The 21,986-nt window shown below is 53.5% G+C and overlaps 1 protein-coding gene across 2 annotated transcripts; it reads left to right on the top strand.

Moving 5' to 3' along the window:
• Window positions 1-239: 239 nt before the first annotated feature.
• On the top strand, window positions 240-20,801 carry ZBTB47 (zinc finger and BTB domain containing 47). 2 transcript variants are annotated; one of them, XM_037386095.1, is made up of 6 exons: window positions 240-403; window positions 10,231-11,601; window positions 14,850-14,997; window positions 15,598-15,713; window positions 16,114-16,258; window positions 16,404-20,801. In XM_037386095.1, exons 1-6 carry the CDS (start codon window positions 401-403, stop codon window positions 16,769-16,771), a joined length of 2,151 nt encoding a protein of 716 aa, XP_037241992.1. In that variant the 5' UTR covers window positions 240-400; the 3' UTR covers window positions 16,772-20,801. The 2 variants fall into 2 exon arrangements, with proteins under 2 accessions (XP_037241992.1, XP_037241993.1); XM_037386096.1 differs by lacking the exon at window positions 240-403 and adding an exon at window positions 8,706-8,760.
• The last annotated feature ends 1,185 nt before the right edge of the window (window positions 20,802-21,986 follow it).

Genomic DNA, 21,986 nt, shown 5'->3' with positions numbered 1-21,986 from the left:
CGATGGGCAGGATGAGGTGAAGAAGAGAAGGAGGAGAGGAGGAAAAAAAAAAAAGAAAAAAAAAAAGGAAAAAAAGGAGAAAAAAAAAAAAGAAAAAAAGGGGGAGAGGAAAAAAAGGAAAAAAGGAGGAGGAAAAAAAGAAGGAAAAGAGGGACGGGGGATGCAAGCAGGGCTGGCAGCAGCGGCGCGATAATTTCCCCCCCCACCTCCTCCAAAAAAAAAAAAAAAAAACCCAGCAAAAAAAGCCAGCCAAAAAAAAAAAAAAAAAGAAAAAAAAAAAAAAAGCAACCAACCCAGCAAACCACCCAACCCAACATTTCTTTTTTTTTCATGGAGAGCAAAAACCCCAGGCAAGCGGAGGAGGACCGGGACTCCTTTGCGCGGAGACCTTTGCATCAAAATGGTAGAGCTTGCAACCCCCCCTTTTCCTTTTCTCTTCTTTTTTATTTTCCCCTTCCCCCTTCTCTCCCCCTTCCCCCCCCCCCCCCCCCCCCCCGGGGCTTTGCTGACTTTGCAGGGGCCTCCGAAACTTGCCCGAATCCTGGCGGGGGCGGGGGGTGGCGGCGGGGGGGTCGCATGGCCGACCCAGGCGTGCTCCGTGCACCGGGGAGGCGGGGGGTGCAGCGCAGCCCGCCCGGGCAGCCGCTTTGGCTTGGTGGGGGGCGTGCGTGGGCCCCCCTTGTGCAAAGGGGAGAGGTTCTGCCTTTGGTAAAATGGCATTAAAAATGCTCCCCCCCCCCCCCCCGGGTTGGTTTTGCGGGGGGGGGGGGCTGGGCTCGCCCGCCTCCTGGGCTGCCTTGAAGGGGCGATGGTGCTGCTGAAGGGGGTGGGGGGGTGGGGGTGCAGCCCACCGCTGCGCTCCCGTCTGGGGGTCGCGGCGATTATTGGGGGGGTGGAAACTTTTGGAGCCGCCTGGTCGCCCAGGCCGGAGGCTTTGCCGGCCTTGCAGGAGCGCAGCGGCAGCTCCGCGCTCCCTCGGCCCGCGCCGCGTTCCCCGGATGGCTCCTGCATCCTGCCAGTTCCGGCCCCGCCGGCTCTGCCGTACCCCCTTTCCCGGGGGATGCGGGGATGCCGGGCTCGGCCGGCGGCCGGAGCGATGCCCGTGCCCAGGGCGCAGCATCCCGCCCGCCGCCGGGGGGGGGGGGGAGTTCCGTGCATGGCCTTAAAAAAAATAAATTATTAGTATTAGTATTAGTATTAATCGCACTACTGATGACGGAGGGGGCTGGCTGCCTCGCGGCGGGGCTCTGGCCCGCAGCAGTGACCTATTTTAGGGGCCGGCGGACTTTTGGGGGCCTGAGTTTGACTTGCAGAGAGCAGGCCTGAGCTGGGAAGATGCACGGGCCATCTCATGGGATGCTCCGTGCCAAAAGACCCTGGTTCCCGCTACCCCGGTGTCCTTCATGCCCCAAAGTGCGGGGCTGCGATTGCCCCGCCGATGGCTCCATGCCCGGAATGACACCCCGGGAGGCATTGGAGCGGCTTTTCGGAAAGGGGAAGAAAGTGCAAGCTTGGAAAAATAAAGGAACGACGGTGATCCGGCGCCTGAGATGATGGCTGGGGTGCCGGGATGGGGCTGGGCACCCCTCAGTAGCGGTACCGGGGGTAGCGGGGCTCGGGGTGGGCTGATGCTGGCCGGCCGCCCTCGGCCTGCGAAATTCCTGCTGGTGTTGGCTCGCTGCTGGAGCCACCCCGGCATCCTCTCCGGAGGGAGATGCTGGGGCTCCGGGGTGGCTTTGGGGAGCGTTTCGTGCCCTGAGGTGGGGATGGAGATGCCCGGAGCCCACCCGAGCAAGCAGCCCGATGAGGAAGAAGGGGAAAAGTTGGGAATTAAACCTTTCCTCCACACGCGGTCTCAGCAAGAACCAGAGGAAAATTTGCTTTCCGGAGCAAAAATCCTCCTCGGAAAGATATTAAGGGATATATTTTTTTAATTATTATTTTTATTTATTTATTTATTTTTCTGGATCTGGGGTGCAGCCTTGCTGGTGCAGATGTTTCAGCTTTTCCCTGGGGATGCCAGCTGGGCTGACACCGCGCTGGGGGCTTTGCCGGGGTAGCCGGAGGGTCCCCTTTGCCGCCCGCTTGGCTTCGCGGCGGAGCTTTGTTCTCCCCGCGAGGAATTAACGGTGCGTTAGGTTATTACCAAGCAAATGCCGGAGTCGGGTGAGATAAATGGCCTTGTATTTCTGTCTGGTGTCTGGAGGAGAGGCATGTCACCCCCTCCATAAAAATAACCCGCTGCTGCCTTTGGAGGTGTCGTCTTTGTAAAAGGGAGGGAGAAACAGGAGGTTGCCGGCGAGTCAATTAAATATTGGTTATTTTTAAGATGCAGATTTTTCTGTTGAAGGAAAAATAGGGGAAAACCTTTTGCGGATGAACTGAATGTGTCAAAACATCAGAGGGTCTTTGAAGGTTTCGGGGGAATTGCTGATTTCCCCATGCTCCCTCCTCGCTCGGGCTGGAGGAGAAAACCGTGGGCTCTCGTGCGCTGCCGCGTTTAAGCCTTTTTAGATGGGGACGTGGCGGTGGCCCTGACAAAGTGCTCTCCAGGAAAAGCAGGAGCTGAAGTTTTTAATTTGCTGCCACGTTTGCGTGGCCCCAAAAAAGGGGATCTCTAGGTCCCCTGTGTGGTTTGCAGCCTGGACGTCCCACGGATTCTGTGGTCCCTGGAAGGCTGGAGGAGCAGATGCCAGTGGGGAGGATGAGCTTGGGATCAGGCTCTGTGCCACCTGCCCCTGATTTTTCCTCTTGTTTTTAAAGGAAACACATTATGTTGTGTTGCTGGAGCAGTATTTGCAGTGCAGGGCTGGCCCTGTCGGGTTTCCCACGTGGGGACACCTGAGGGCTTGTCCCTGTGTCCTTCAGGGCCTCTGTCCCCTCGGTGCCAACCTCGGTGCTTCGGCTGCCTCTCCTGATGGTGAACCCTGGGATGACTTTGTATATGGGGAGAGGCTGACTGTGGCGGTACAGATGTGATGGGTAGAGCATTTAACAACAGTAAATTATCTTTTATTATTATTATTTTTAGGATTACATCTTTTCCCCGGAGCCAGGGCTGTGTGAGTTCAAAGCCCTGCTCCCCGAGCTGCTGAATTTGCTGGACAGCCGTGATTAAAAAAAAGCCATTTTAATGCACGTTCATAAAAATGTTGAATTCTTGGGCAGGAAGGATGGATGGACCAGAGAAACATGGCTGGTGCTTCCCAAAGAGGTGCGGTCAAGGTTGGGTTTAGCGTGGAGCTGGAGCTGGGGTCAGTGCCAGGGTTTGGAGAGGATGCTCCAGGATGGAAAGCTTTGCCCGGGATGCTGGGAGAGGCTCAGCCCTGGGCCTTTCTGGCAGGTTGTGGTCTTGAGTTGGGTTAGAAAATGCCATGGTTTTAGGGTCTGATGAGAGCCGGGTGTGGAGCTAAACCTTGGAGGTTCCCGCCTTGGAAGGTCACGGTGACTTCCCTGGGGATGGGCACCGTGGTGCTGGGCAGGGAGATGCTGCTGGCTGGTGCCAGCATAATTCAGCAGCACGTGGCAGGAGGCTTTGTGCATCCATGCACCTTGCTTTCCGGGCATCTCGGCTTCTCCTCAGCCATTGTGTGGCATCGGGGCTGGCTTGGGGACATGATGGCTTCAGGCTGCGCACAAGCGGCACGGTGGCTGCCCCACTGCACCTGTCCACGCTCCCTGCACGGAATTTGGGGTTCCTGGAGGTCCTATGAGTTACGGGGAGCTCAGCGCACTGCCTGCCCCGCTGCATCCATCCCCTTCCGTGGTGGCCCTGGGGACACCCATAGGGTCCTGACGGGATGATGCTCGCCTCCTCCCTGGCCTCTCGTGGCTCACGCCGGGCTGGGCAGCGGTCCGGGGCTGGCCCCTGGCGCAGCCGCTTGGCCGACAGCCCGGCTGGGGAGGTCAGCGTTGGGTTTTGTCCTCGTTTCCTCCCTCGATCTTTCCTCCGCTTGTTTTTCTCAGGCAGGGGAGGGAGGGGGGACAGTGGCTTTGCACGTGTGTGTGTCCCCCCTCAGGCTCTTCCACCCCAGCAGTGACTCTGTGGGAGGTCCTGCATCACCCGGACAGGAGGGCAGCATCCTGCCCAGCTGCCTGCTCCTGTGCCAGGGTGGTGGCTTGGGGACATCTCCATCAGCTGGGTGTCACTGGCTGTGCCAGGTGCTGGCAGGGAACCCGTGGCCTGGCTGCCCCGGCTGTATTTGGCATTTGCCAGGAGGATGCCAGCTCTGCCGAAATCCTGTAGCATCCATTTGGGGTTTAATGCCTGATCTTGCTACTACGGGCTTGGCGCAGAGCTCAGCAGAGCTTTGCACCGCGTGTTGGGTCTGGCTGAGCTGCACCCAAAGGAACGGCTTTTGGCCGTGACAGAGGGGACAGGGGCAGATGGATGGGTGCGTCCACCCCAGTTTCGGTGCCTCCAGTCTCTTGCCGGAGCAGAGGGACTGGAACTTGTCCTGGGCTGAAAATAATGCGGCGCTGGGCTGGAGCCTCAGTATTTTTGCAGCAGGGAGGCTGTGTTTGCACAGGGGACAGTGCTCACCTTCGCATGTGTCAGGGTGGACACTGAGGGTACTGAGCCGCTCTCAGGGCATGGCAGTGGAGGGCACTGTCACCCTTGGTGGGTGTCCCCGATGCCATCGCGTGGTGGTGGTGGTGGTGGCATCCCCCAGGAGCAGCTTTGCAGTGTCGCCTCACTGGACCAGTTTGGGGATGGGGGGGGTGACGGCAAGGTTGGCCTCTCCATCCGTCCTTGCAAAGTGTCATTGTGGCTTTGCAGCTCTGTGCGTGGAAGAAAAGGAGAAGGATGCCCAGAGCGGCTGGTGGGGTTAAAAAAATTAAAAAAATATAAAGTAAATAAGCAAGCAACCAGCCATTAACCCTCTGCGGGCTGTGCTGCTGTAAGCCAGCGCCTGCTCCCAATGGGATGAAGCCTCATGTTGCTCATCCCACCCCATCCCCCTGCTCTCCCTAAGCCACAGGCAGCCGTGGCGGCGCTTACAAGAAAAGCCCGAATGAACCTTTTCCCTGTTTGTAGAGGTGACTCCTCAGCTGCAGAGGGATGAGGATGGGGGAAGGATTTGTCCCTGTTCCCTCGCACTGAGGATGGTCCCGCTGGGCCTGGCGCTGCTGCTGGCTTCCCAGGCTGCTCCCTGGAAAAGCATCTTTGAGCCGAAGCTTGTAAACGCTGGATGCTATTAAAAACAAAAACAACCAAAAGGGAAAAAAACCCAAACAAAAAACCAACCCTGGGAAGCATCTGCCTGTCCCCCAGCCAGGCTGAATGCTCTTCTTCACTTGCACAGAGGCTGGAGGTGTTTTTTGGGGTTCCCGGCACCCCGGGGTGGGTGGGACAGGCTCTGGGAGCATCGCTGAGCCCCTTCCCCTTGCTTCCTCTTCCAGATGCCTGGATATGGCTCTATATTTTGGGCAGCCTCAAACCTTTTAGACAGCACATACGGAAAAAATCGCCGCATTAGACGGTGTCACCACCAGCCTAAGGGACGTGGCCATCTGTGGCCTCCGGAGCTGGGATGGGACCATGGTGGCGAGTGCCCAGTCCAGCCCCGGCAGCATCCCAGCGGGCAGGATGCTGGCGGTGGGTGCTTGGGGCCATGTCGGCCGGCGCCTCGCCAGGCGGGGCTGCGGCTGAGCTATTGTTTTCCTTTCCTGCTTGTTTTTCCGGACAACCCTCCCCTAATTAAATAAAAACACCCGTCGGAGAAGTGAACAAACCCCACCCCCGGCAAGGTCGGTGCCACGGGAGGGCAAAGCACCAGCGGGAGAGGTCCCTGGGGAGGGAGGCGATGGGCGAGCGGAGCAGCGAAGGTAGGCAATAGGTGAGGGAAGGGCACGTTGGGATGTGGTTTACCCCACTGCCAGGTTTCCATGCATGGCCATGGTCCAAAAATGGGTGGTTTTGGTGATGTATGGGATGTGTACTGTCCAGGCAGCGCTGCGGGTTCTGGCGCGGCTTCATCTTGGTACATCCTGGTTTCAGAAGTTGTGGGAAGGCGCGAGCATCATGTTATTCTTAAAAAAACATCTCTATAGCCTCAAAACTACGGAGAAAAGGCTGAAGGTTTCATCCAAGGGTCTTGAAAGCAGAGGGCAGGTTGTAGGGGGCTGGGGATTAAAACTGGAAGCGCGGGTATCTTTGGGATTTCTAAGATATGCCTTTGTATCATTTGAATTAATCTGTAAAAATATGGGGGTTTAACATTATTTCATTCTTTAACAGAAGTCAAGTTTTGGCATCAGATAGTTTCAACCAAGCTCTTTCACACTGAAATGCAGCAGTGTTCAAAGCGAGGATAGGACATGGGGGTTTGGGGTATTTTTTCGAGGAGCAAGTGCTAACGTCGTACTCAGTGACTAATTAAGCAGTTTTCCTGAATGCAGCTTCTTACTGAATGTAAGAAAATGTTTTGGTGGTTGCAGGTGATACGGAAAAGCAGATTGCTGTTTTTCATGGGAGTTTTGGGGGTGACAAATGTGAAGGGAATCCCCACGTTTTGTGCCGAATGGAAACTGGTTTGCGGGCAGCTGGTCCCACTGCTCCGCCCGGTGTGGAGCGGGCGCTGGGGCCACCTGAATGTGCTTTTTGTGCCCCACAAACCCCATCCTTGTGCTCACACAGGAGAGATACTCGTGGTCCTCTGCTCCAGTGATGAGGGTGATAGACGTGGCTATAAATAAATAAATAAATGGAGAGGCCGGTGAATGTCGGAGATGGTCTTCTGGGGGTTTGCAGATTTGATTTTAAATATATTGAGGGTGAGCCGACCTGCTGGTCCTCAGATTGTTTTATTGCTGCAGGAGCGTTCAGGGATCCAGCTCTTTAATACCTGCTAAGATAAACAGCATTTTGTCTTAGTACATTGAGTTAAATCCAGCAGCAGCCCCCATTCCAGGGATGTGACCGGGTCTTGGTGGGGCTCTTCAGGGAAACTGAGGCATGCAGGGGGATACGGGTGGAAGGGGAGCAAGGCTGTGCTTGGGCTCCATCTCCTATAGCAGGATTTTTGGTGGCTTTGTCGGGGAGAGGCTGCCCTGGGCCAGCAAGCATCAACGTCTTCTTCAGCCATCATTCCCATATTGCTCTTACCTCTTCCTTGCATCCCCTGCTGTCAGGGCTCCGCCGACCCGCATCCCTCTGTCCCCCAGTCACCCCCAGCATCCTCCCCATCCTCTGGCCTCCCTCCCACCCTGTTGGCCGTTTTGGGATGGGGCTTTGGCAAGGGTGCTTGAAAACACTCTTAAAATAGAGCTGGAGGGCAGTGTCAGGCGGGGAGGGCTGTCTGGAGGCACCGCCGTCCCGTCGGGGTGGGGACTTTGCAGCCACGCTGCTTTCGAATAATTTTTGCAGGTTGTTATTTTTTTTCCAACACTGACGATGCGAGGGCCCTGCGTGGAGGTTGGCGGTACATGGTGGGGGCTGGTGGTGTAGGGTTCGCTCCGGTTTGGTGCACCCAGTGAGCACCCCAAGTCCAGACTCAGGATGGAGATGGGCTGGGTGACCTGCTCCTGCCGTGCCATGGTGGGCTGCTGGTGGGACAAAACCAACCCGGAGGGCCAAGGTGGTGATGGTGGAAAAGGGCAAAACTGATGGTTTTTTTTTTTAAAAAAATTAAGTAATTTTTAATATATTATTTTTAGAGTCTGTATTTTTTTATTTATATATTTAAAACATTTGTGTTTTCCCAGGGGAAGGGTGATGTATTTAACCGTCCCATTAATCCCGATTAATTGGCCTTCTCCACTGCAGTGGAGTGGCAGGGATGGGAGCTGCCAGAGGGGTGTTTTGGGGCGAGCTGGGGTCTTTCCTGGGATCTCACCCCGGCAGGCGCCTCTTGCCTTGGCTGGGGCTCCAGCTCCAGGCGAGCTCACGAAAAGCATCTGATAGCAATAAAGAGCAAAAACCTCCCACTGACAAGCCCGGGCTGAAGTCACTGACGGGACGCAGCCAAGACACGCATTGTCCTTGCCGCTGCTGGGACTGATTAGAACTGCCTGGCAAGCCCCGGCACTGGGTGAGGGATCAGCCCCTTTTTGCCAAAAAACCTTGATCCGGAGGAAAAAAAAAAAAAATCAGTTGGGTTTTTTTTTTCCAGGCTGGGCTGTGCAGAGGTGATGCCGCCCGCTGGACCCAATTCCTCATGTTTTGCACCCGCTTCTCCGTGGCTGTGGCCGTGCCGAGCTTGGGGCATCCTCTATGGGGAGCGAGGTGGGATGGATCCCAGGAGCAAAAACCTGAATTTCATTTTTTTCCCCTTTTTTTTTCATAGTGAAAGCAAAGCAGGAGAGTCCGTGGCAAACAGCAAACCACTGTGCTGAAAGCTTGCTGTCTCTTAAGCGTTCGATATTTATTATATTGTTATTTATTTTCTGTGCATCTTGGGGGGGGGGGCTGAGCCATCCAAGTTCCTCTTGTCGAAATGTCCTTGGCAGTCACGAGGCTTAGAGAGTGGGGGGGTAGGTGGATATTCCAGCTGGGATGCAGCATTTTGTAATAAATGTGTATATAAAGAGTGTTTAATTATTTATATATTTATGCATTTGCGTATATATATGAAGAGATTAACTATATATAAATGAATAGATGAAATACAAAAGTTATAGAAATCTATATAGAGAAACTTGCATAAAAATATATATGGGAATAGATATAAACCCCTCTCCTTTACGACCTCTTTACCCCGCTGCAGGCTGAAGAGCCAAGGGCTTGGAGAGGAGCTGTTTTGTCCCTGTTTTCCCCAGGTGCGAATGTTTGCTGGGGCTTTCTGGGGCCACATGAAACTGAGGACCCTGTTGGTTGGGCGGGTTGGTTTCAGAGCAGAAATTCAGTGAAAATGAAAAATTTTGGCAGGGAGGGGGAAAGGGTTTTTTTGCTTGTTGAGAAAACAGAGAAGAAAACACCCTTTTTTATTATTTAAGCATTTTTGTCTGTGTGTGCTTTTGCCTTTGGCTCACAAAAAAAAAAAGACAAATAGAATGTGTCTTGCTGGAATTCGTGTGTTGATCAAGAGTTGTCTTTTGTCCCAGAAAAAAATGGGAGTTGAGAAACTCTTTCTGGAGCAGGAGGTGCAGGAAAAACCTGGCAGGTTGAAGCTTCCATCTCTGCCACTGTTCTGCACTGCGGCCTTGGTCACATCCCACAATGGTGGGGAAAGAGGATGTTCAAGTGGCCAGATCCATCCCCATCCATGAATTCGGCACGGAAAGCCAATGCGAAGCAGAGGGAAAGGGGTTATCCCACCTACTTTTCAATACAGGATCAGGATCTAGGGCATGGGATAGCGCTTGCAGTTGGGATGCAGCTGGCAAACCCACCCTGGGGCTCAGGTACTGCCAGGAGAGGTGATGAACGTCCAGACGGGGCCTGCACCATGCAAAATACATGTGAGCTAAATTAAATATCCATCAAACGCAGCCTGGGGAACATTGGCAGTCACGGCATTTCCCAGCCTGGGGATGCTGCTCCCTGATATGAATTTTTCCAGGTAGTGCCTTTCCCCAGGCGATTTAAAATAGGCATTAAAAAAAAAGTGCATAAATCAACCCGGTGAATCCAGCTAGCGAGGTGACTGCTAACGTGACTCTGAGCATGCGGCGTACTTTGGCAAATATTAAAGAATATTGTGTTTTATGTAATTATCTTGTAGAGCAGGGAGGTTTAAAATGCTAATTTCCTTCTATCTGGGGGGTTAAATCTCAGCTGGTGCCTAAAATCGGCTTTCTGTGCTGGGCAAATGTCCCCCTGGGGTCTCCATCTGGTTCGGGAGGTTGAGGCATCCCCTCTGCTGCATGACGTCTCCTCTGCATGAGTGTGGACAGCTCAGCCAGGCTTTGGACTGCCTTGGTGGTGGGGTGGCCAGGGTGCCTCCTACCCAGGCTGGAGAGATGTCAGTGAGTGCTCGTATGGCCTCGGCCTGTCCTTTCGTTGGGCTTTCTTCTCCATGGTTGAGTCTCCTGGACTCAAGCTAGTGGTGGAACTTTTTGGTTGGTGTCTCCAAGGTGGGCTTAGTAGTAGAGCTTCTTGGTGTTTTGAAGCTGGGGCTGGTGGTGGAGCTTCTTGGTTGGCATCTCCAGGATGGAGCTGGTGATGGAACTTCTTGGTTGGCATCCCTGACTTTGGATGCATGGACAGGGATGGGTGGCATGCCTGGGTGGGGTGTTTTCCTGGGGAAAGAACCCTCTTGAATGATTTTATTTCCTTCCTCCCCACAGCTGATAGTCGAAAAAACGACTGACTACCCTTCGGCTGAGTACTCCCTGGTGGAGGATGTAGCCCTCCACTTCACGTGTTTGATGGACAGACTGAACGAGCAGCGCCTCTTTCAGCCGGACCTGTGCGACGTGGACATCGTGCTGGTGCAGCACAAGAGCATCTTCCCAGCGCACAAGGGGGTCCTGGCAGCCTACAGCCAGTTCTTCCACTCCCTCTTCACCCAAAACAAGCAGCTGCAGCGTGTGGAGCTCTCTCTGGAGGCCCTCACCTCGCAGGGCCTCCAGCAGATCCTCAACTTCATCTACACCTCCAAGCTCCTCGTCAACTCCTGCAATGTGCAGGATGTGCTGAACGCGGCTGCCGTGCTGCAGATGAACAACATTGCCTCCTCCTGCCAGGACCTCCTCGACACCCGCTCGCTCAGCCTGGCCGCTGACATGGCCCTGCCCGCTGAGGGCTGTGCCGGACCCCCCCCGTACTACTGCGAGATCAAGCAGGAGGTGGATGCCCCCCACCCCAAGATCTACGCCCGGGAGGGCAACGACCCCTACTCGGTGCGGGTGGAGGACGGAGCAGGTGGTGGGGCGCTCCCCCCTGTTCCAGCCAAGCAGTACTACAAGGAGGAGAAGGACGGTGGTCCAGGTGCTGTCTGTAAGATGGAGGGCGAGGAGTCCGAGGAGGACCTGGACAACCAGAGCTCGTACAACCGGGAGCAAATCATCGTGGAGGTGAACCTCAACAACCAGACCCTCAATGTCTCCAAGGGCATGGAGGGGAAGGCAGCCACCAGCGAGGCAGCTGTGATGGGGCGACCTGACGGTGATGGGCGTGACACAGAGGAGGATGGGGAGGAGGAAAATGAGGAAGGGGAGGAGGAGGAGGAAGAGGAGGAGGATGCAGATGTGGGTGAGGAGGAGGAGGAGGAGCACAGCGAGGAGGAAGACCTGGAGGAGACGACAGAAGAAGAGGACGATGACGATGACGATGAAGACGCGTTGGAGGTGAAAAGGGAAAAGGGTGGGCAGCCCCGCAGAGGCAGCCGAGCTTCCAAAGCCACCAAACCTGCCATGGCAACCAGGTCCCAGGAGATTGCCAAGGTGGAAGAGGAGGAGGAGGAGGAAGAGGAAGGCCAGCGAGGGAGGAAGAGGAAAAAGGAACAGGACAGTTTGGGCCAGAAGGTGAAGCTGGAGGAGAAGCAGCACTACCCGTGCAAGAAGTGCCCCCGGGTCTTCAACAACCGCTGGTACCTGGAGAAGCACATGAACGTCACACACAGCCGCATGCAGATCTGCGACAAGTGTGGCAAACGGTTCCTGCTGGAGAGTGAGCTGCTGCTGCACCACCAGACCGACTGCGAGAAGAACATCCAGGTGAGCCAGCCCCGGGGATGTCCCACCAAGGGGGGGGGGACATCCCACCCAAGAAGGAGCATCCCACCATGGTGGGACATCCTACCTACCGTGGAGGACATGCCACCCAGCTACACCATGGGACAGGCTCATGCTCAAATAAGCTTTTTGATGTGGTTGGCCCATGGCAGACAGGAGGGAACCTTACTTCACCCGTGACTGGTATTCCGGCTCAGGAGGGTCCCACGGTGGTGTGGGACCGGAGGATTTGTGCTGGGGGACTGTGGCTTCCCCTTGGCTGGCCGGGTAGAAACATGCAGTAATTTTTCTTTGAGTTTATTCAGTTAATCTGGATAAAACATTGTGAGCCCCGATGGAGACACACTCCAGCCGTTCCCACCCAGGCTGAAACCAATTTAGCTTAATTCAAAGATTTGCTGACATGAGCTAAAATGGTTTTAATCTGCCTTTTGTGCTCTTTAGCTTGCGTATTAGCAAATTTCCGAATGCTTTTGACATCCATGCGCGGCTCGGGCTCAGTGTGTCCTTTGCCTAATGCTAACGAGATCCTGTGTTTGCAAATTAACTGTGTTAAATTAGTGCAGTTTTGGGGGGATAGGTAGGCATCCCATCAGAGCAGCAAACATCTGTGTTCTTGCAGATCCCCGCAACCCATCTCCTAATCCCTGATGAGCTATTTTGCATGACACTGCTGCTACTAATTAAAAAAATATCAACTTCTGGAGAGCTTTGACCATCGTCCTTCCTGCCAGCAAGCGGATTTTAAATGATCTTGTGGCTCTCCTAGATGGAAGTAACACAACCCAAGTGCTACTGCAGCCCTTTGCCAATGGCACCCCAAATAAAATGGGGAACGAAGCAGATCTTGGCATTGGGGCATGCGGGGAATACAGAGGCAGAGGCGGTCCTGGCTCAAGCAGGTGAAGGAGCTGCTGCCTGCATGACCCTTTGGTGCATCTTCCTGAAAAATTCATGGTCCTGGGATTGCTTTTTTTGGATGCTTTTTCCAGAATGGATGAGTGCAGCTCCGATACCTGTGTGGTGGTAGCTGTTTCGGAGCCTGTCATAAAGCCTATGCAATTAGAAATGTGTATTCCTGAAACATTTCTTCAGCCTCATCTGCTTTCTTGATGAATAACATGGGGCTGTCACTTCACTGGGTTTTTTCCCCTGCTTCTATCCCTTTTTCAGGTCATTTCTGAATAGGATGAACCACGACTGCCCATGTGGTGACCTCCTCCTGCAGAAAACGTGGATCATTACCTCTTACTTAGTTGAGCATTTTTAATTTTACAAATAGCCAAATTCACTCCATTTGCTCTGATAATATTGAATAACTTAATCAATATACCATGGAATTATAGCTGGATGGAAGAGGGATAGTGGGTTTTTTACTCTATACCTATAATGGACAGTCTTTATTTCTTGTCTTTTAACCAGATCCATGGAGGGACCATCCCTCTTATCCCACTCAGATCTGCTCCTTTTTTTCCCTGTTTTTGTTCCCAAACTTCACCTATAATGCTTCAGGTGTTAGGCTTCCTCTCACTCCCTGTGATCATTCCCATTGCCATCCACAGCCCACAGACACCGTAACGAGCATCCTGCCCCGCTGCATGAAGAATTATTCATCCTTTGCTTCATTGGGTTGTTTTTCAAAGTCTTTTTTTTTTTTTTTTTTGGCCAGCTTTAGTATGGTTTTCCTCTTAACCTGCGAGAATTTATCTTCTTATTTTTCCCCTCGTTTGGATATGACTTCCACCTTTTTGAGTGATGCATTTTTGCAGTACCTGAGGATAACAGAGCTCAGCCCTCCAGGGTGCTTGTTTCCAGCCTGGGGGCTTTCCTACACCTCCTGCTTTCCTTCTACCTTTAATTTTAAAATTTCCCTGTAGCCTTTTTCATTTTAAGTGGAGAAAATGGATATTGGTGTGTTTTTGCTGTCAGGTTCTGGTCCTGAATTCGTCCTGAAGTATCTTTTAAAGCAGAGATATACCTGTTCTGATGCGTGGAAATGTACAGCAAGGAACAGTAAAGCTCAGAGGACTACTCATGGTGATATTCAGGCGTGGCAAGATGAAGAAGATGAGTGTTGGGAATGCCTCTGTGACCCTAATTTTGCCTCTCAGGCACCTAAATATGACTATATAGAGAGAGATACTGTAACTACATGGCATAATGGCACATTTTCCATGGTGTCACAGCCTCATTCAGTGCAAAATTTGGTTGAATCTCATCAACGAGCATCTGTTCCTGTGGGCAGGAGGAAAAGCTGGCGGAATCCCTCCCCAGGCTGGTACCGCTCAGTGCGCTGTTGTGAGATGCCTCCCAGGCATGAAATTATTTTCCCAACACATCTGCAAGGAGAAGGGATGGTTTTATCTCTGTTGGCCGAGAGGAAGATGAGTCATGGAGAGATGAAGGGGAAGTTGACGTTTGGAGGGAAGAAAGACCCTTGGCTCCTGGCAGCGTCCTCGGCTGGGTGCTGCCTGCCATCCCTGCACTCCAGCAAAGGTTCCCTGTGTGGGCTTCGCTCTCCTGTGTTGCCCCAAGCACCGAACTGATCGCACATGCTTCAAACAGATCTCATGCTGAAGTTGGAGCTTTCCCTGAGAACTTGCAGAGAAGCATCGGACTTGTTGGAGCTGAAGCAAATCTCTACCATAACTCCCTGGGGGAGGCTTGGCACATCATGTTGTTCTGCTTGTGCTGATGGACTGGGTTTTGGGTCCATTTTGGTCTATTTGGATACGTTTGGGAAACTCACTTAGTGATGAACTATCCGTAATATCTGCTGAAGACTGAAGCTGCACTGCCCTGGGTTGAGTTTCTCCTTGTTCCTATAGTCTTTGCAACCTTCTAATGCACAGAGGGTTGTTTGGTTTCTTTTTTATGTGAAAGCTTTGTGTGCAAGAATAAAATCCCCAGCTGGGAACAGGGTCTTGGTGCATTAGCTGCTGTTTATGCCAGTCCTAAGCAGCTGTCAATGAAGATGCCACGTCCTTCCCTGGAAAGTCATTATCCCTTCCTTATCCGATGGATAGAAAATTGAGTTTTGGAGATTTTGAAGTGGCAAGGTCTATAGCAGACTGGGTGGTCGTTTGGTTTTTTTTTGTGGTACTTTAGCTGTAGGTTTCATAGTCGTGTTCCTTTTCAAAGGATGAAGCTGATAGCCAGCTAAAATGAAAATGTTGGTGGTACCTGGGCACGTTCCCCTGCTTCCCTACCCATCCACTCTCTCCTTGCAGTGTGTGACATGCGGGAAGGGGTTCAAGAAGCTCTGGTCCCTCCACGAGCACAACAAGATTGTCCATGGCTATGCTGAGAAGAAGTTCTCCTGCGAGATCTGCGAGAAGAAGTTCTACACCATGGCACACGTGCGCAAACACATGGTTGGTGAGTGCGGGAGGCATTGGTGCCATGGGGAGAACTCGTTAGGGGTGTTCATCCATCATTTTGGCAATGAAGGGTGAGGGTTTGTTGCAGTTGTGTTGGGAGTTTTGGACTGAGCTTATTCTTGGGTGAGCTTTCTCACCTCAACACAGGGGCCTTGAAATTTGGCCTGGTAATTAATGCTGAACGTGTATCTGCTGAGATCTGAGTTTGGAGCAATCAGGTGTGATGCTGGAGAGTCTCATTTATTTAATTTAACCAGAAGAAAAGACCTCAGAAGTGATCAAAGGAGGGTTTGAAGTGTAACTACCCTTCCCTTGTAAAAGAGGACCAGACCACACCAGTGCTGGGCTTTGAAAAGCAAATTGCACGTATCAGCGGTGGTTGGGTCCCTGAGGCTTGCAGGCACCAAGGAGATGAAAATAAAAGGAGGTTTTGGCAGGCAGTTAGGGAAGTACCTGAAATGTTGCTGCCGCACATCTTCCCGAGATGGCTTTGTGTTTGCTGGGGTTGGGCACTGGCGTTGAGAGCGGCAGTGGGACTGGGGGTGGTGGATGCTGGAGGTGCTGAGAGGGCACCTGACCCTGCTGCTCTCCACTTCAGCTCACACCAAGGACATGCCATTCACCTGCGAGACCTGCGGGAAGTCCTTCAAGCGCAGCATGTCCCTCAAGGTCCATTCGCTCCAGCACTCTGGGGAGAAGCCTTTTAAATGTGAGGTAAGGTGCTGTGTGTCGCCCCACCCTGCATCCCCTTAAACAAGGACATAACCCCTGATCTGGGGAAGGATCTTCCACTTCTTGGGGCTTCCCCCATGCTTTGAGCCAGTGCAGCTGTAGGGATGCTCCCACGCTCTTCCAAACCTTGCATCCCCTCCTGGTTTGATGGAACTTGTCCAGTGCCAGGATCTGTCCCTCCAGTGCCTGGACCTTGCATCCTACCGCCAGGCCACCCAGCTTGCAAATGTGGCTGAGTATGCCCCAAAAAAGCCATTTATTTGATTTGGGTTTTTTTGGGGGGAAGTGATTTCTGCACTGCTCCGACATGCTGGTGATCAGGGGGAATGAGAGGGGTGTTTTGGGTGCTCGTCAGCAGCTCGTCCCCCTCTTGCCCCCACAGAACTGCAACGAGCGCTTCCAGTACAAGTACCAGCTGCGCTCCCACATGAGCATCCACATTGGCCACAAGCAGTTCATGTGCCAGTGGTGCGGCAAGGACTTCAACATGAAGCAGTACTTCGATGAGCACATGAAGACACACACGGGTGAGAGCTCCCTGCCCTTCCCCCTGCGGGAAAGAGCCATGGGATGGGGGTAGTAGCATCCTCGGGTGGGTGACAGGATGGAGTTTGGGGGGGTGGGACCAGCCCAGTCACCAGCTTCTCATCCATTTTCCCCCCCATCCCTTAGGTGAGAAGCCCTACATCTGCGAGATCTGCGGGAAAAGCTTCACCAGCCGCCCCAACATGAAGCGGCACCGCCGGACCCACACAGGCGAGAAGCCGTACCCGTGCGACGTCTGCGGCCAACGCTTCCGCTTCTCTAACATGCTCAAAGCCCACAAGGAGAAATGTTTCCGCGTCAGCAACCCCTTGGCTTCGGACACAGCCACCCCCCAACCCACTGCCAGCCTGGCTCCGCTGCCCCCTGGCCCTGGCGTCTCCCCCCTGCCCCTGCCGCTGCTCCATCCTCTTCCACAGACCCTCCCTCCTCCTCCTCACCTACCACCACCCCCTCCCCTGTTTCCCGCAGGGAGGATAAATTCGAACAACAACTAGGTGCCCCCACTCCAGCCCTGTGCCCGCACGGACTGCTCTGCCCTTCGGGAACGCCTCCCTCCGGGGAGCCAAGGCTTCGCTTGCTCTCTACCCCCCTTCCTCCTCGTTTTGGGGTTGTTTTGGGGTTTTTTTTCCCTTTTTCTCACCCGTCATTCTCCACGGAGAGGGGTAGCAGGAGGAAGCCTTCCCCCCGAGGACTGTGGGTGTTGCGGGGGGAGCCATTGTCCGTCCGTAAGGGTGTAGGTGATAGGCATCACTTTCTTGTTTCACCTTCCTGCGCATCAGCTTCATCCTCATGCCGGGATGCTGGCGAGGCTCGGAGGAGCAAGATGCTGCACAGTCCAGGGTTGAGCTCACCGGCGTCATGCGCCTGCTCGCTAGCCGAATGACTGCCTACCAGCACTTCAGTATTTATGACAAGCTGAAATCTAGCTAGTGGTGCTTGAATCCCCGTACTGTAAATCTGGTCTTTCAATTCAGGCTCTTTTCCCAAGAGGTTGAGAGGTGGGCACCACAGAGGAGCCCCCGCTGGCCCCATCTGCTCTCCCTGGTGGCCCGCGGCAAACGAGCAGATGTCCCTGTTGGAAAGCCATCAGCCCGCTCTTGTTAGCAGCCCTCAACATGTCTTCCTTCCCCGCAACAGCTTTTCCTCCTCAATGGGCAAAAGCACAAACATCAGTGTTGCATCTTGGGGCAGCAGCAGCTTGCTGTCCGATCATTTTTGGGGTGTCCTAGGGGAGCTGGGCTCTGGCGTGCCCTTTCTGCTTATCCCAGCAGGAGCTGGACTTCTGGGGATGCTCAGGAGTTGGCAAGGTGTCCCTGGGAGAGCTCCGATGGCTTCAGGACCAGTGGGAGGGTGGCCTAGGACAGAGAAGCAGGACACCGCTGTTACTCGGCAGAATCGGCCCAGAATAGTGCCTTAACAATTTGAATAAACCCCTGACTGATGGGTGAGCCCTGGGTTGGGTCCCATTGCAAGGTACAGAGCTAAAGCAAGACCGCGTTCAGCCTGATGGCGATGTCCCATCCTCCAGCATGTTGCCTGTGTCGCTCTCCCAAGCTTTGCCTCCCCCTGTGGGGCTGGCATCTGTTGCTCTGCCCTGGCTTGAGGGGACCACAGGGGACTGGTGAAGGTTGTGGTTGCTTTGGTGATGCCCCACGGTGTTGGCTAGTGCTTCTCTGACCACGTTGTGTTTGTTGAAGTTGAGCTGGTCTTCGGTTTCAGTTATGCAGGCTGGCTTCATGCTGGCAGAGGAGAAGAGGAAGGCTTCGCTGTTGTTACCTTTGTGTTGGAGGCTGGCATCCAAGCTGAGTTTCTGCCCTGGGGTGCCAGGTGTTGGCTTGACCACAGTTTCATGGTCTCCCTGCCTCGGAAAGTGCCCCCTTTGGGGTCAGGGGAACTGGGAGCGCTGCAGGGGCTGGCTGCACAGCATCCAGCACGGGCAGAGAGATGCTGGCCGAGAGGTGGGGTGCCTTGCAGCTGGTGCTTTGCTCCCAAGGCCAGTGCTGTGGATGCGTGCGGATGGTGGGTCAGGTCATGAAGGAGGTGATGAGCAGGGCAGTTGGTAGGCAGGAAGGAAGAGAGGGCAGTGAGCAGGCTGTAGGAGGCCTTTCTCATTTGCACCTTGTTCTGGGTGATGGCAGGGTGCTGGGGGCATCGAGCCACATCTGGCTCTGCAAGGAGTCTTGGTGCTTCATCTCCTGGACCAAGTCAGCAAAGCAGTTGGGCAGCAGTGAGGCTGTCCCTGCAGAGATGGGGGGATTCAGCCACGTGCGCAGGGGCTTTGCTGACCAGGGGCGTGCAGGAGCATTAGCCTGGTAGGGGCAGGACAGGGGAGCACTTGCTCTTCGCCTGGGTGCTCTTTGAGGTGACGGGTTAGGTGGCTGGTGTCCCCTCCTGCTGAGCGGTGCCTGCCCTGTGCCTGACGTCTGTGGAAAGCTGGTTGTTGTTGTGAATGTTAGCATTTTGGAGGAACAAACTGCTTTTCATCCTCATGTTGGCTGGGATCCTGTGGACCTCCAGCACTGCTGTCAGTACCAGTAAGCTTACCCTCATCTCCATCTGCTTTGAGCAAAAGGAGGATGCTATGGCAGAGCTGCCTTGCTGTGTTGACCTTTTCAGATGGGTACCAAAGGCTTCTCTGCTCTCCTTCCTCCATGACCCTGGGGCTTATTGGGATGGTGCAAACTCTTCTCAAGCACACACCCATGAGGGATGCGGGCACTCAGCTCTTGGGGCCATTGGGTTTCTGAAGGGACCGTGACCCAGACTGGAAGATGTTTGCTTTAGAGAAGTGTTCAATGATACCCTTGGAGGTGTTGGAGAGCCTCAGTAGAGTGGTCTGTGCTGTCTCCTCTTCCACTGTCTCCCAGATCCTATCCACTTGGGCTGTCTTGTGCTTCTATCCCCTCACACTCAGCCTTGAGATGAGATGGGGGCACTGCACCCCAAGAAGGGCTTACCTTGCCTGTGTGGTCTCCTGTGATGGAGCCCACCAGCCTGTGTGGCTGGTAGACTTCTCCCCCCAAGTAAACACCCACGCCAACATGTGCTCCCTTGTACTGCTCACCTGGAGGTGGCTTTCCCTGTCCCAGTTGATCTTCTCCCAGTGAGGACCTGTCCCGCTTGGATGGCACTGTGAGATGAGAGCACCTCGTTGAGGCTAGAAGCCAGTGGAAAGCCCAGTGACTGATCCCAGCCGCGTCCAATCCCCTTCGAGAGCCTGCTCATAGAGCCACTTGGAGACGTCGAGATGTGACCATGCACACAGCACTTTGGAGAACCAGATCCCTGCTGCTCCCTCCCCTCTCCAAGGCCTGGGCAGTTCCCAGGAGTCCTACATGGTCTCCGAGCCCTTTTGTCTACACCCTTACTTGGCCACAATGTGTCTCTTCATGTCTGGTTTTCGTTAATGTACTAAGAGCTCAAACAAGACGCTCCTGCAGCGTCTCATCCTGCATCCATCCCGGTCGGCCCTGTTGGCACCTGTTGGGTTAGACGGGGTGGAAGGCGGGGGAGTTGGGTCTGTTGTTTTCAAGCTTTTAATGTTTTATTTTAAAATTTTTATTTTTTATTTTTTTTTAACTCTTGCACCTTAATCTCTCACATCCCTTCTTTGGCAGACCGCGAGGGTGGAGAGGAGCTTGATTTCCATTACGCAGTTCATGAATATGCCGCAACATTCAGCTGACAGCTCTGCCCATGCGCCTAACCCCAGACCTGTCCGGGTTGTAATTTTGCCCCCCCCCCCCCCCTTCATTTGCACTCTGGGGAGGGAGGGAGTCATCTGGGGAGGGTCATTTTTGGTTTATAGATCCCAGGAGCCTGGTAGCACAGACCAGTTAGCCTCATCACATGCGTGAGGCACAGCTGGCCCTTCGGACCACAGCCATAACCCCAGCGCGGTGGGAAGGAGATGATGGATGGACGGCCGGCAGGTGGGAACGGCTGTGACAGTGCAATAGAGACGAGCATCCGCTGCTAGACAACTCCACTGATCAAACTCTTGGTTTGGCCGAAGTCGAGAGGGAAGGATGGACGGACAGACACCCTTTGTTCACACGGATGGAGAGAGCTTCCCCACGCGCAGCCCTGCCTAGTGACACGTAACCATGACGGGAGTTGGGTCGAACTTGCTAAAGGAAGAAAATAATAATTAAAACGAGGGAAAAATTGGAGTAAGAACAACCTCAGTAGCGTGGAACTTGAAGGAAACTAATGAAACCCCAAGCACTTGCCTCAAAACTAGTTTCTCATGCCTGGTGTTTGGCTCTGTATTATTCTACGGCATTCAGTATCGGTTGCCCAAACATGCCAAGTTAAAGAGTGTATTGGTGGCTCTACTAGTGTGAACAAACTAAACAAAGCACTTTATTCTGTATAGATAAGGGAAGGCGGGGAGGGGAGGGGAAGCTTGGATGCTTTTCGGAAGCATCTTAAGTAATGTTCTAGGAAATGTATTATTATTATTCCTTTTTTTTTTTTTTTTATGACCATGTGTAATCAATATATGTTTATCTTTAACTCCAAGTACAGCAGTTACTCTCTTTGGGACGGTGTGATGAGGGGGAGGCCGAGATGGTTGGGTTAGTCCATCAGCATGGGGCCAACTGGGGCAAGTCATTGCCTCCTGCAGGAATGGGTGAGTCTTGCTCTGTTGATGGCCCCGTTGGCCAATGTCTGGGAGGTTCCAAGAGGTGCATCAAAGCTGCCTTCCAGGGCACAGCTCACAGTCAGCCTTGGCACCAAGGGTCCAACGTGCACCCCCATCCTGAGCCATCTTCTGCCAGGGAGTGCTGGGGCTGCTCTCTGGGCTACCCACGAGCAAGATGAGTCACGGTAGGGTAGGGTAGGTTGGTTTGGGTTGTCCCTAGAGGCCAGGTCTTTGGCCGTGCTTTGAAACCTGCTTTTGACCTCTCACCAAGGCACATCAGGGGTTGCTGAGCTCTGAAAGTGGTAAGAGGTCAGAACTGGGCCTTTCCACTGTGTTCTCCCAGTCTGGAAGTGTTACGACTGTTACCAAAGAGGTTGCAAGTGGAAGGACTGAATCAATAAACGAATTGTCTTTTATAAAAGAAAACCTAAAGCTCCACCACTTTCTTTGTTACTTTTATTTGCTTTGCCTTTTTTTTTTTTTTTTTTTAAGACTCTTTTCAGGCAATTGCATGAGGAGTCAGATGGGCATGTTGGCTGCTGCCGTTGCTTCACATGTTACAGACTTTGCATTGGGTTTGGTGGGAGGTGCGTGCATGTGTGTGAGACAACTAGACTGTTGTGGGGCCAACAGAAAAATAGCTTTTTGGGGAAGGGGGATGAGTGGATAGAGGAAGGGGCTCAGTTCTTACAGTCCTGGGGGTGTTGGCGGGGTGAGGGCTGAGGTCCTGGGTCCTACGGCTCCATGAGGTTTGTGTGAGCTATGAGCTGGGCTCACTGAGCTGCTCTTTCAGCAGTGGGGAAACCAAGGAGCCCATCCAAAAGCACCCAGTGCCTTTATTGATTTAAAATGGAATGGTAGGAACCTTGCCAGCTAACATCAGCATTGATACTGGGAAGGTAATGGAAGAAGAAATTATTTCCCCACACCCTTGAGATATACCTGCTCCTTTGCTGCTGGCATTGCTGAGAGAAGATACCCGTGGGGGGACCTGTGACACTGGAGCTGCGTGTATCTGAGCTGGGAAAACGCCGGGCAGTGGTGAGGAGTGATGCTGCTCT

The sequence above is a fragment of the Falco rusticolus genome, chromosome 4, assembly GCF_015220075.1.
Source record: "Falco rusticolus isolate bFalRus1 chromosome 4, bFalRus1.pri, whole genome shotgun sequence".
Lineage (NCBI taxonomy): Eukaryota > Metazoa > Chordata > Aves > Falconiformes > Falconidae > Falco > Falco rusticolus.
The sequence above is the reverse complement of the archived record's forward strand: the minus strand, read 5'-3'. Positions and strand labels throughout refer to the sequence as shown.

What these genes read in the sequence shown, in the direction of transcription:
- ZBTB47 (XM_037386095.1), top strand. An exon ending in CGTGCGCAAACACATGGTTG is followed by an intron (nt 14,998 to 15,597) that starts GTGAGTGCGGGA and finishes TCTCCACTTCAG; the next exon opens with CTCACACCAAGGACATGCCA. An exon ending in GCACATGAAGACACACACGG is followed by an intron (nt 16,259 to 16,403) that starts GTGAGAGCTCCC and finishes CCCATCCCTTAG; the next exon opens with GTGAGAAGCCCTACATCTGC.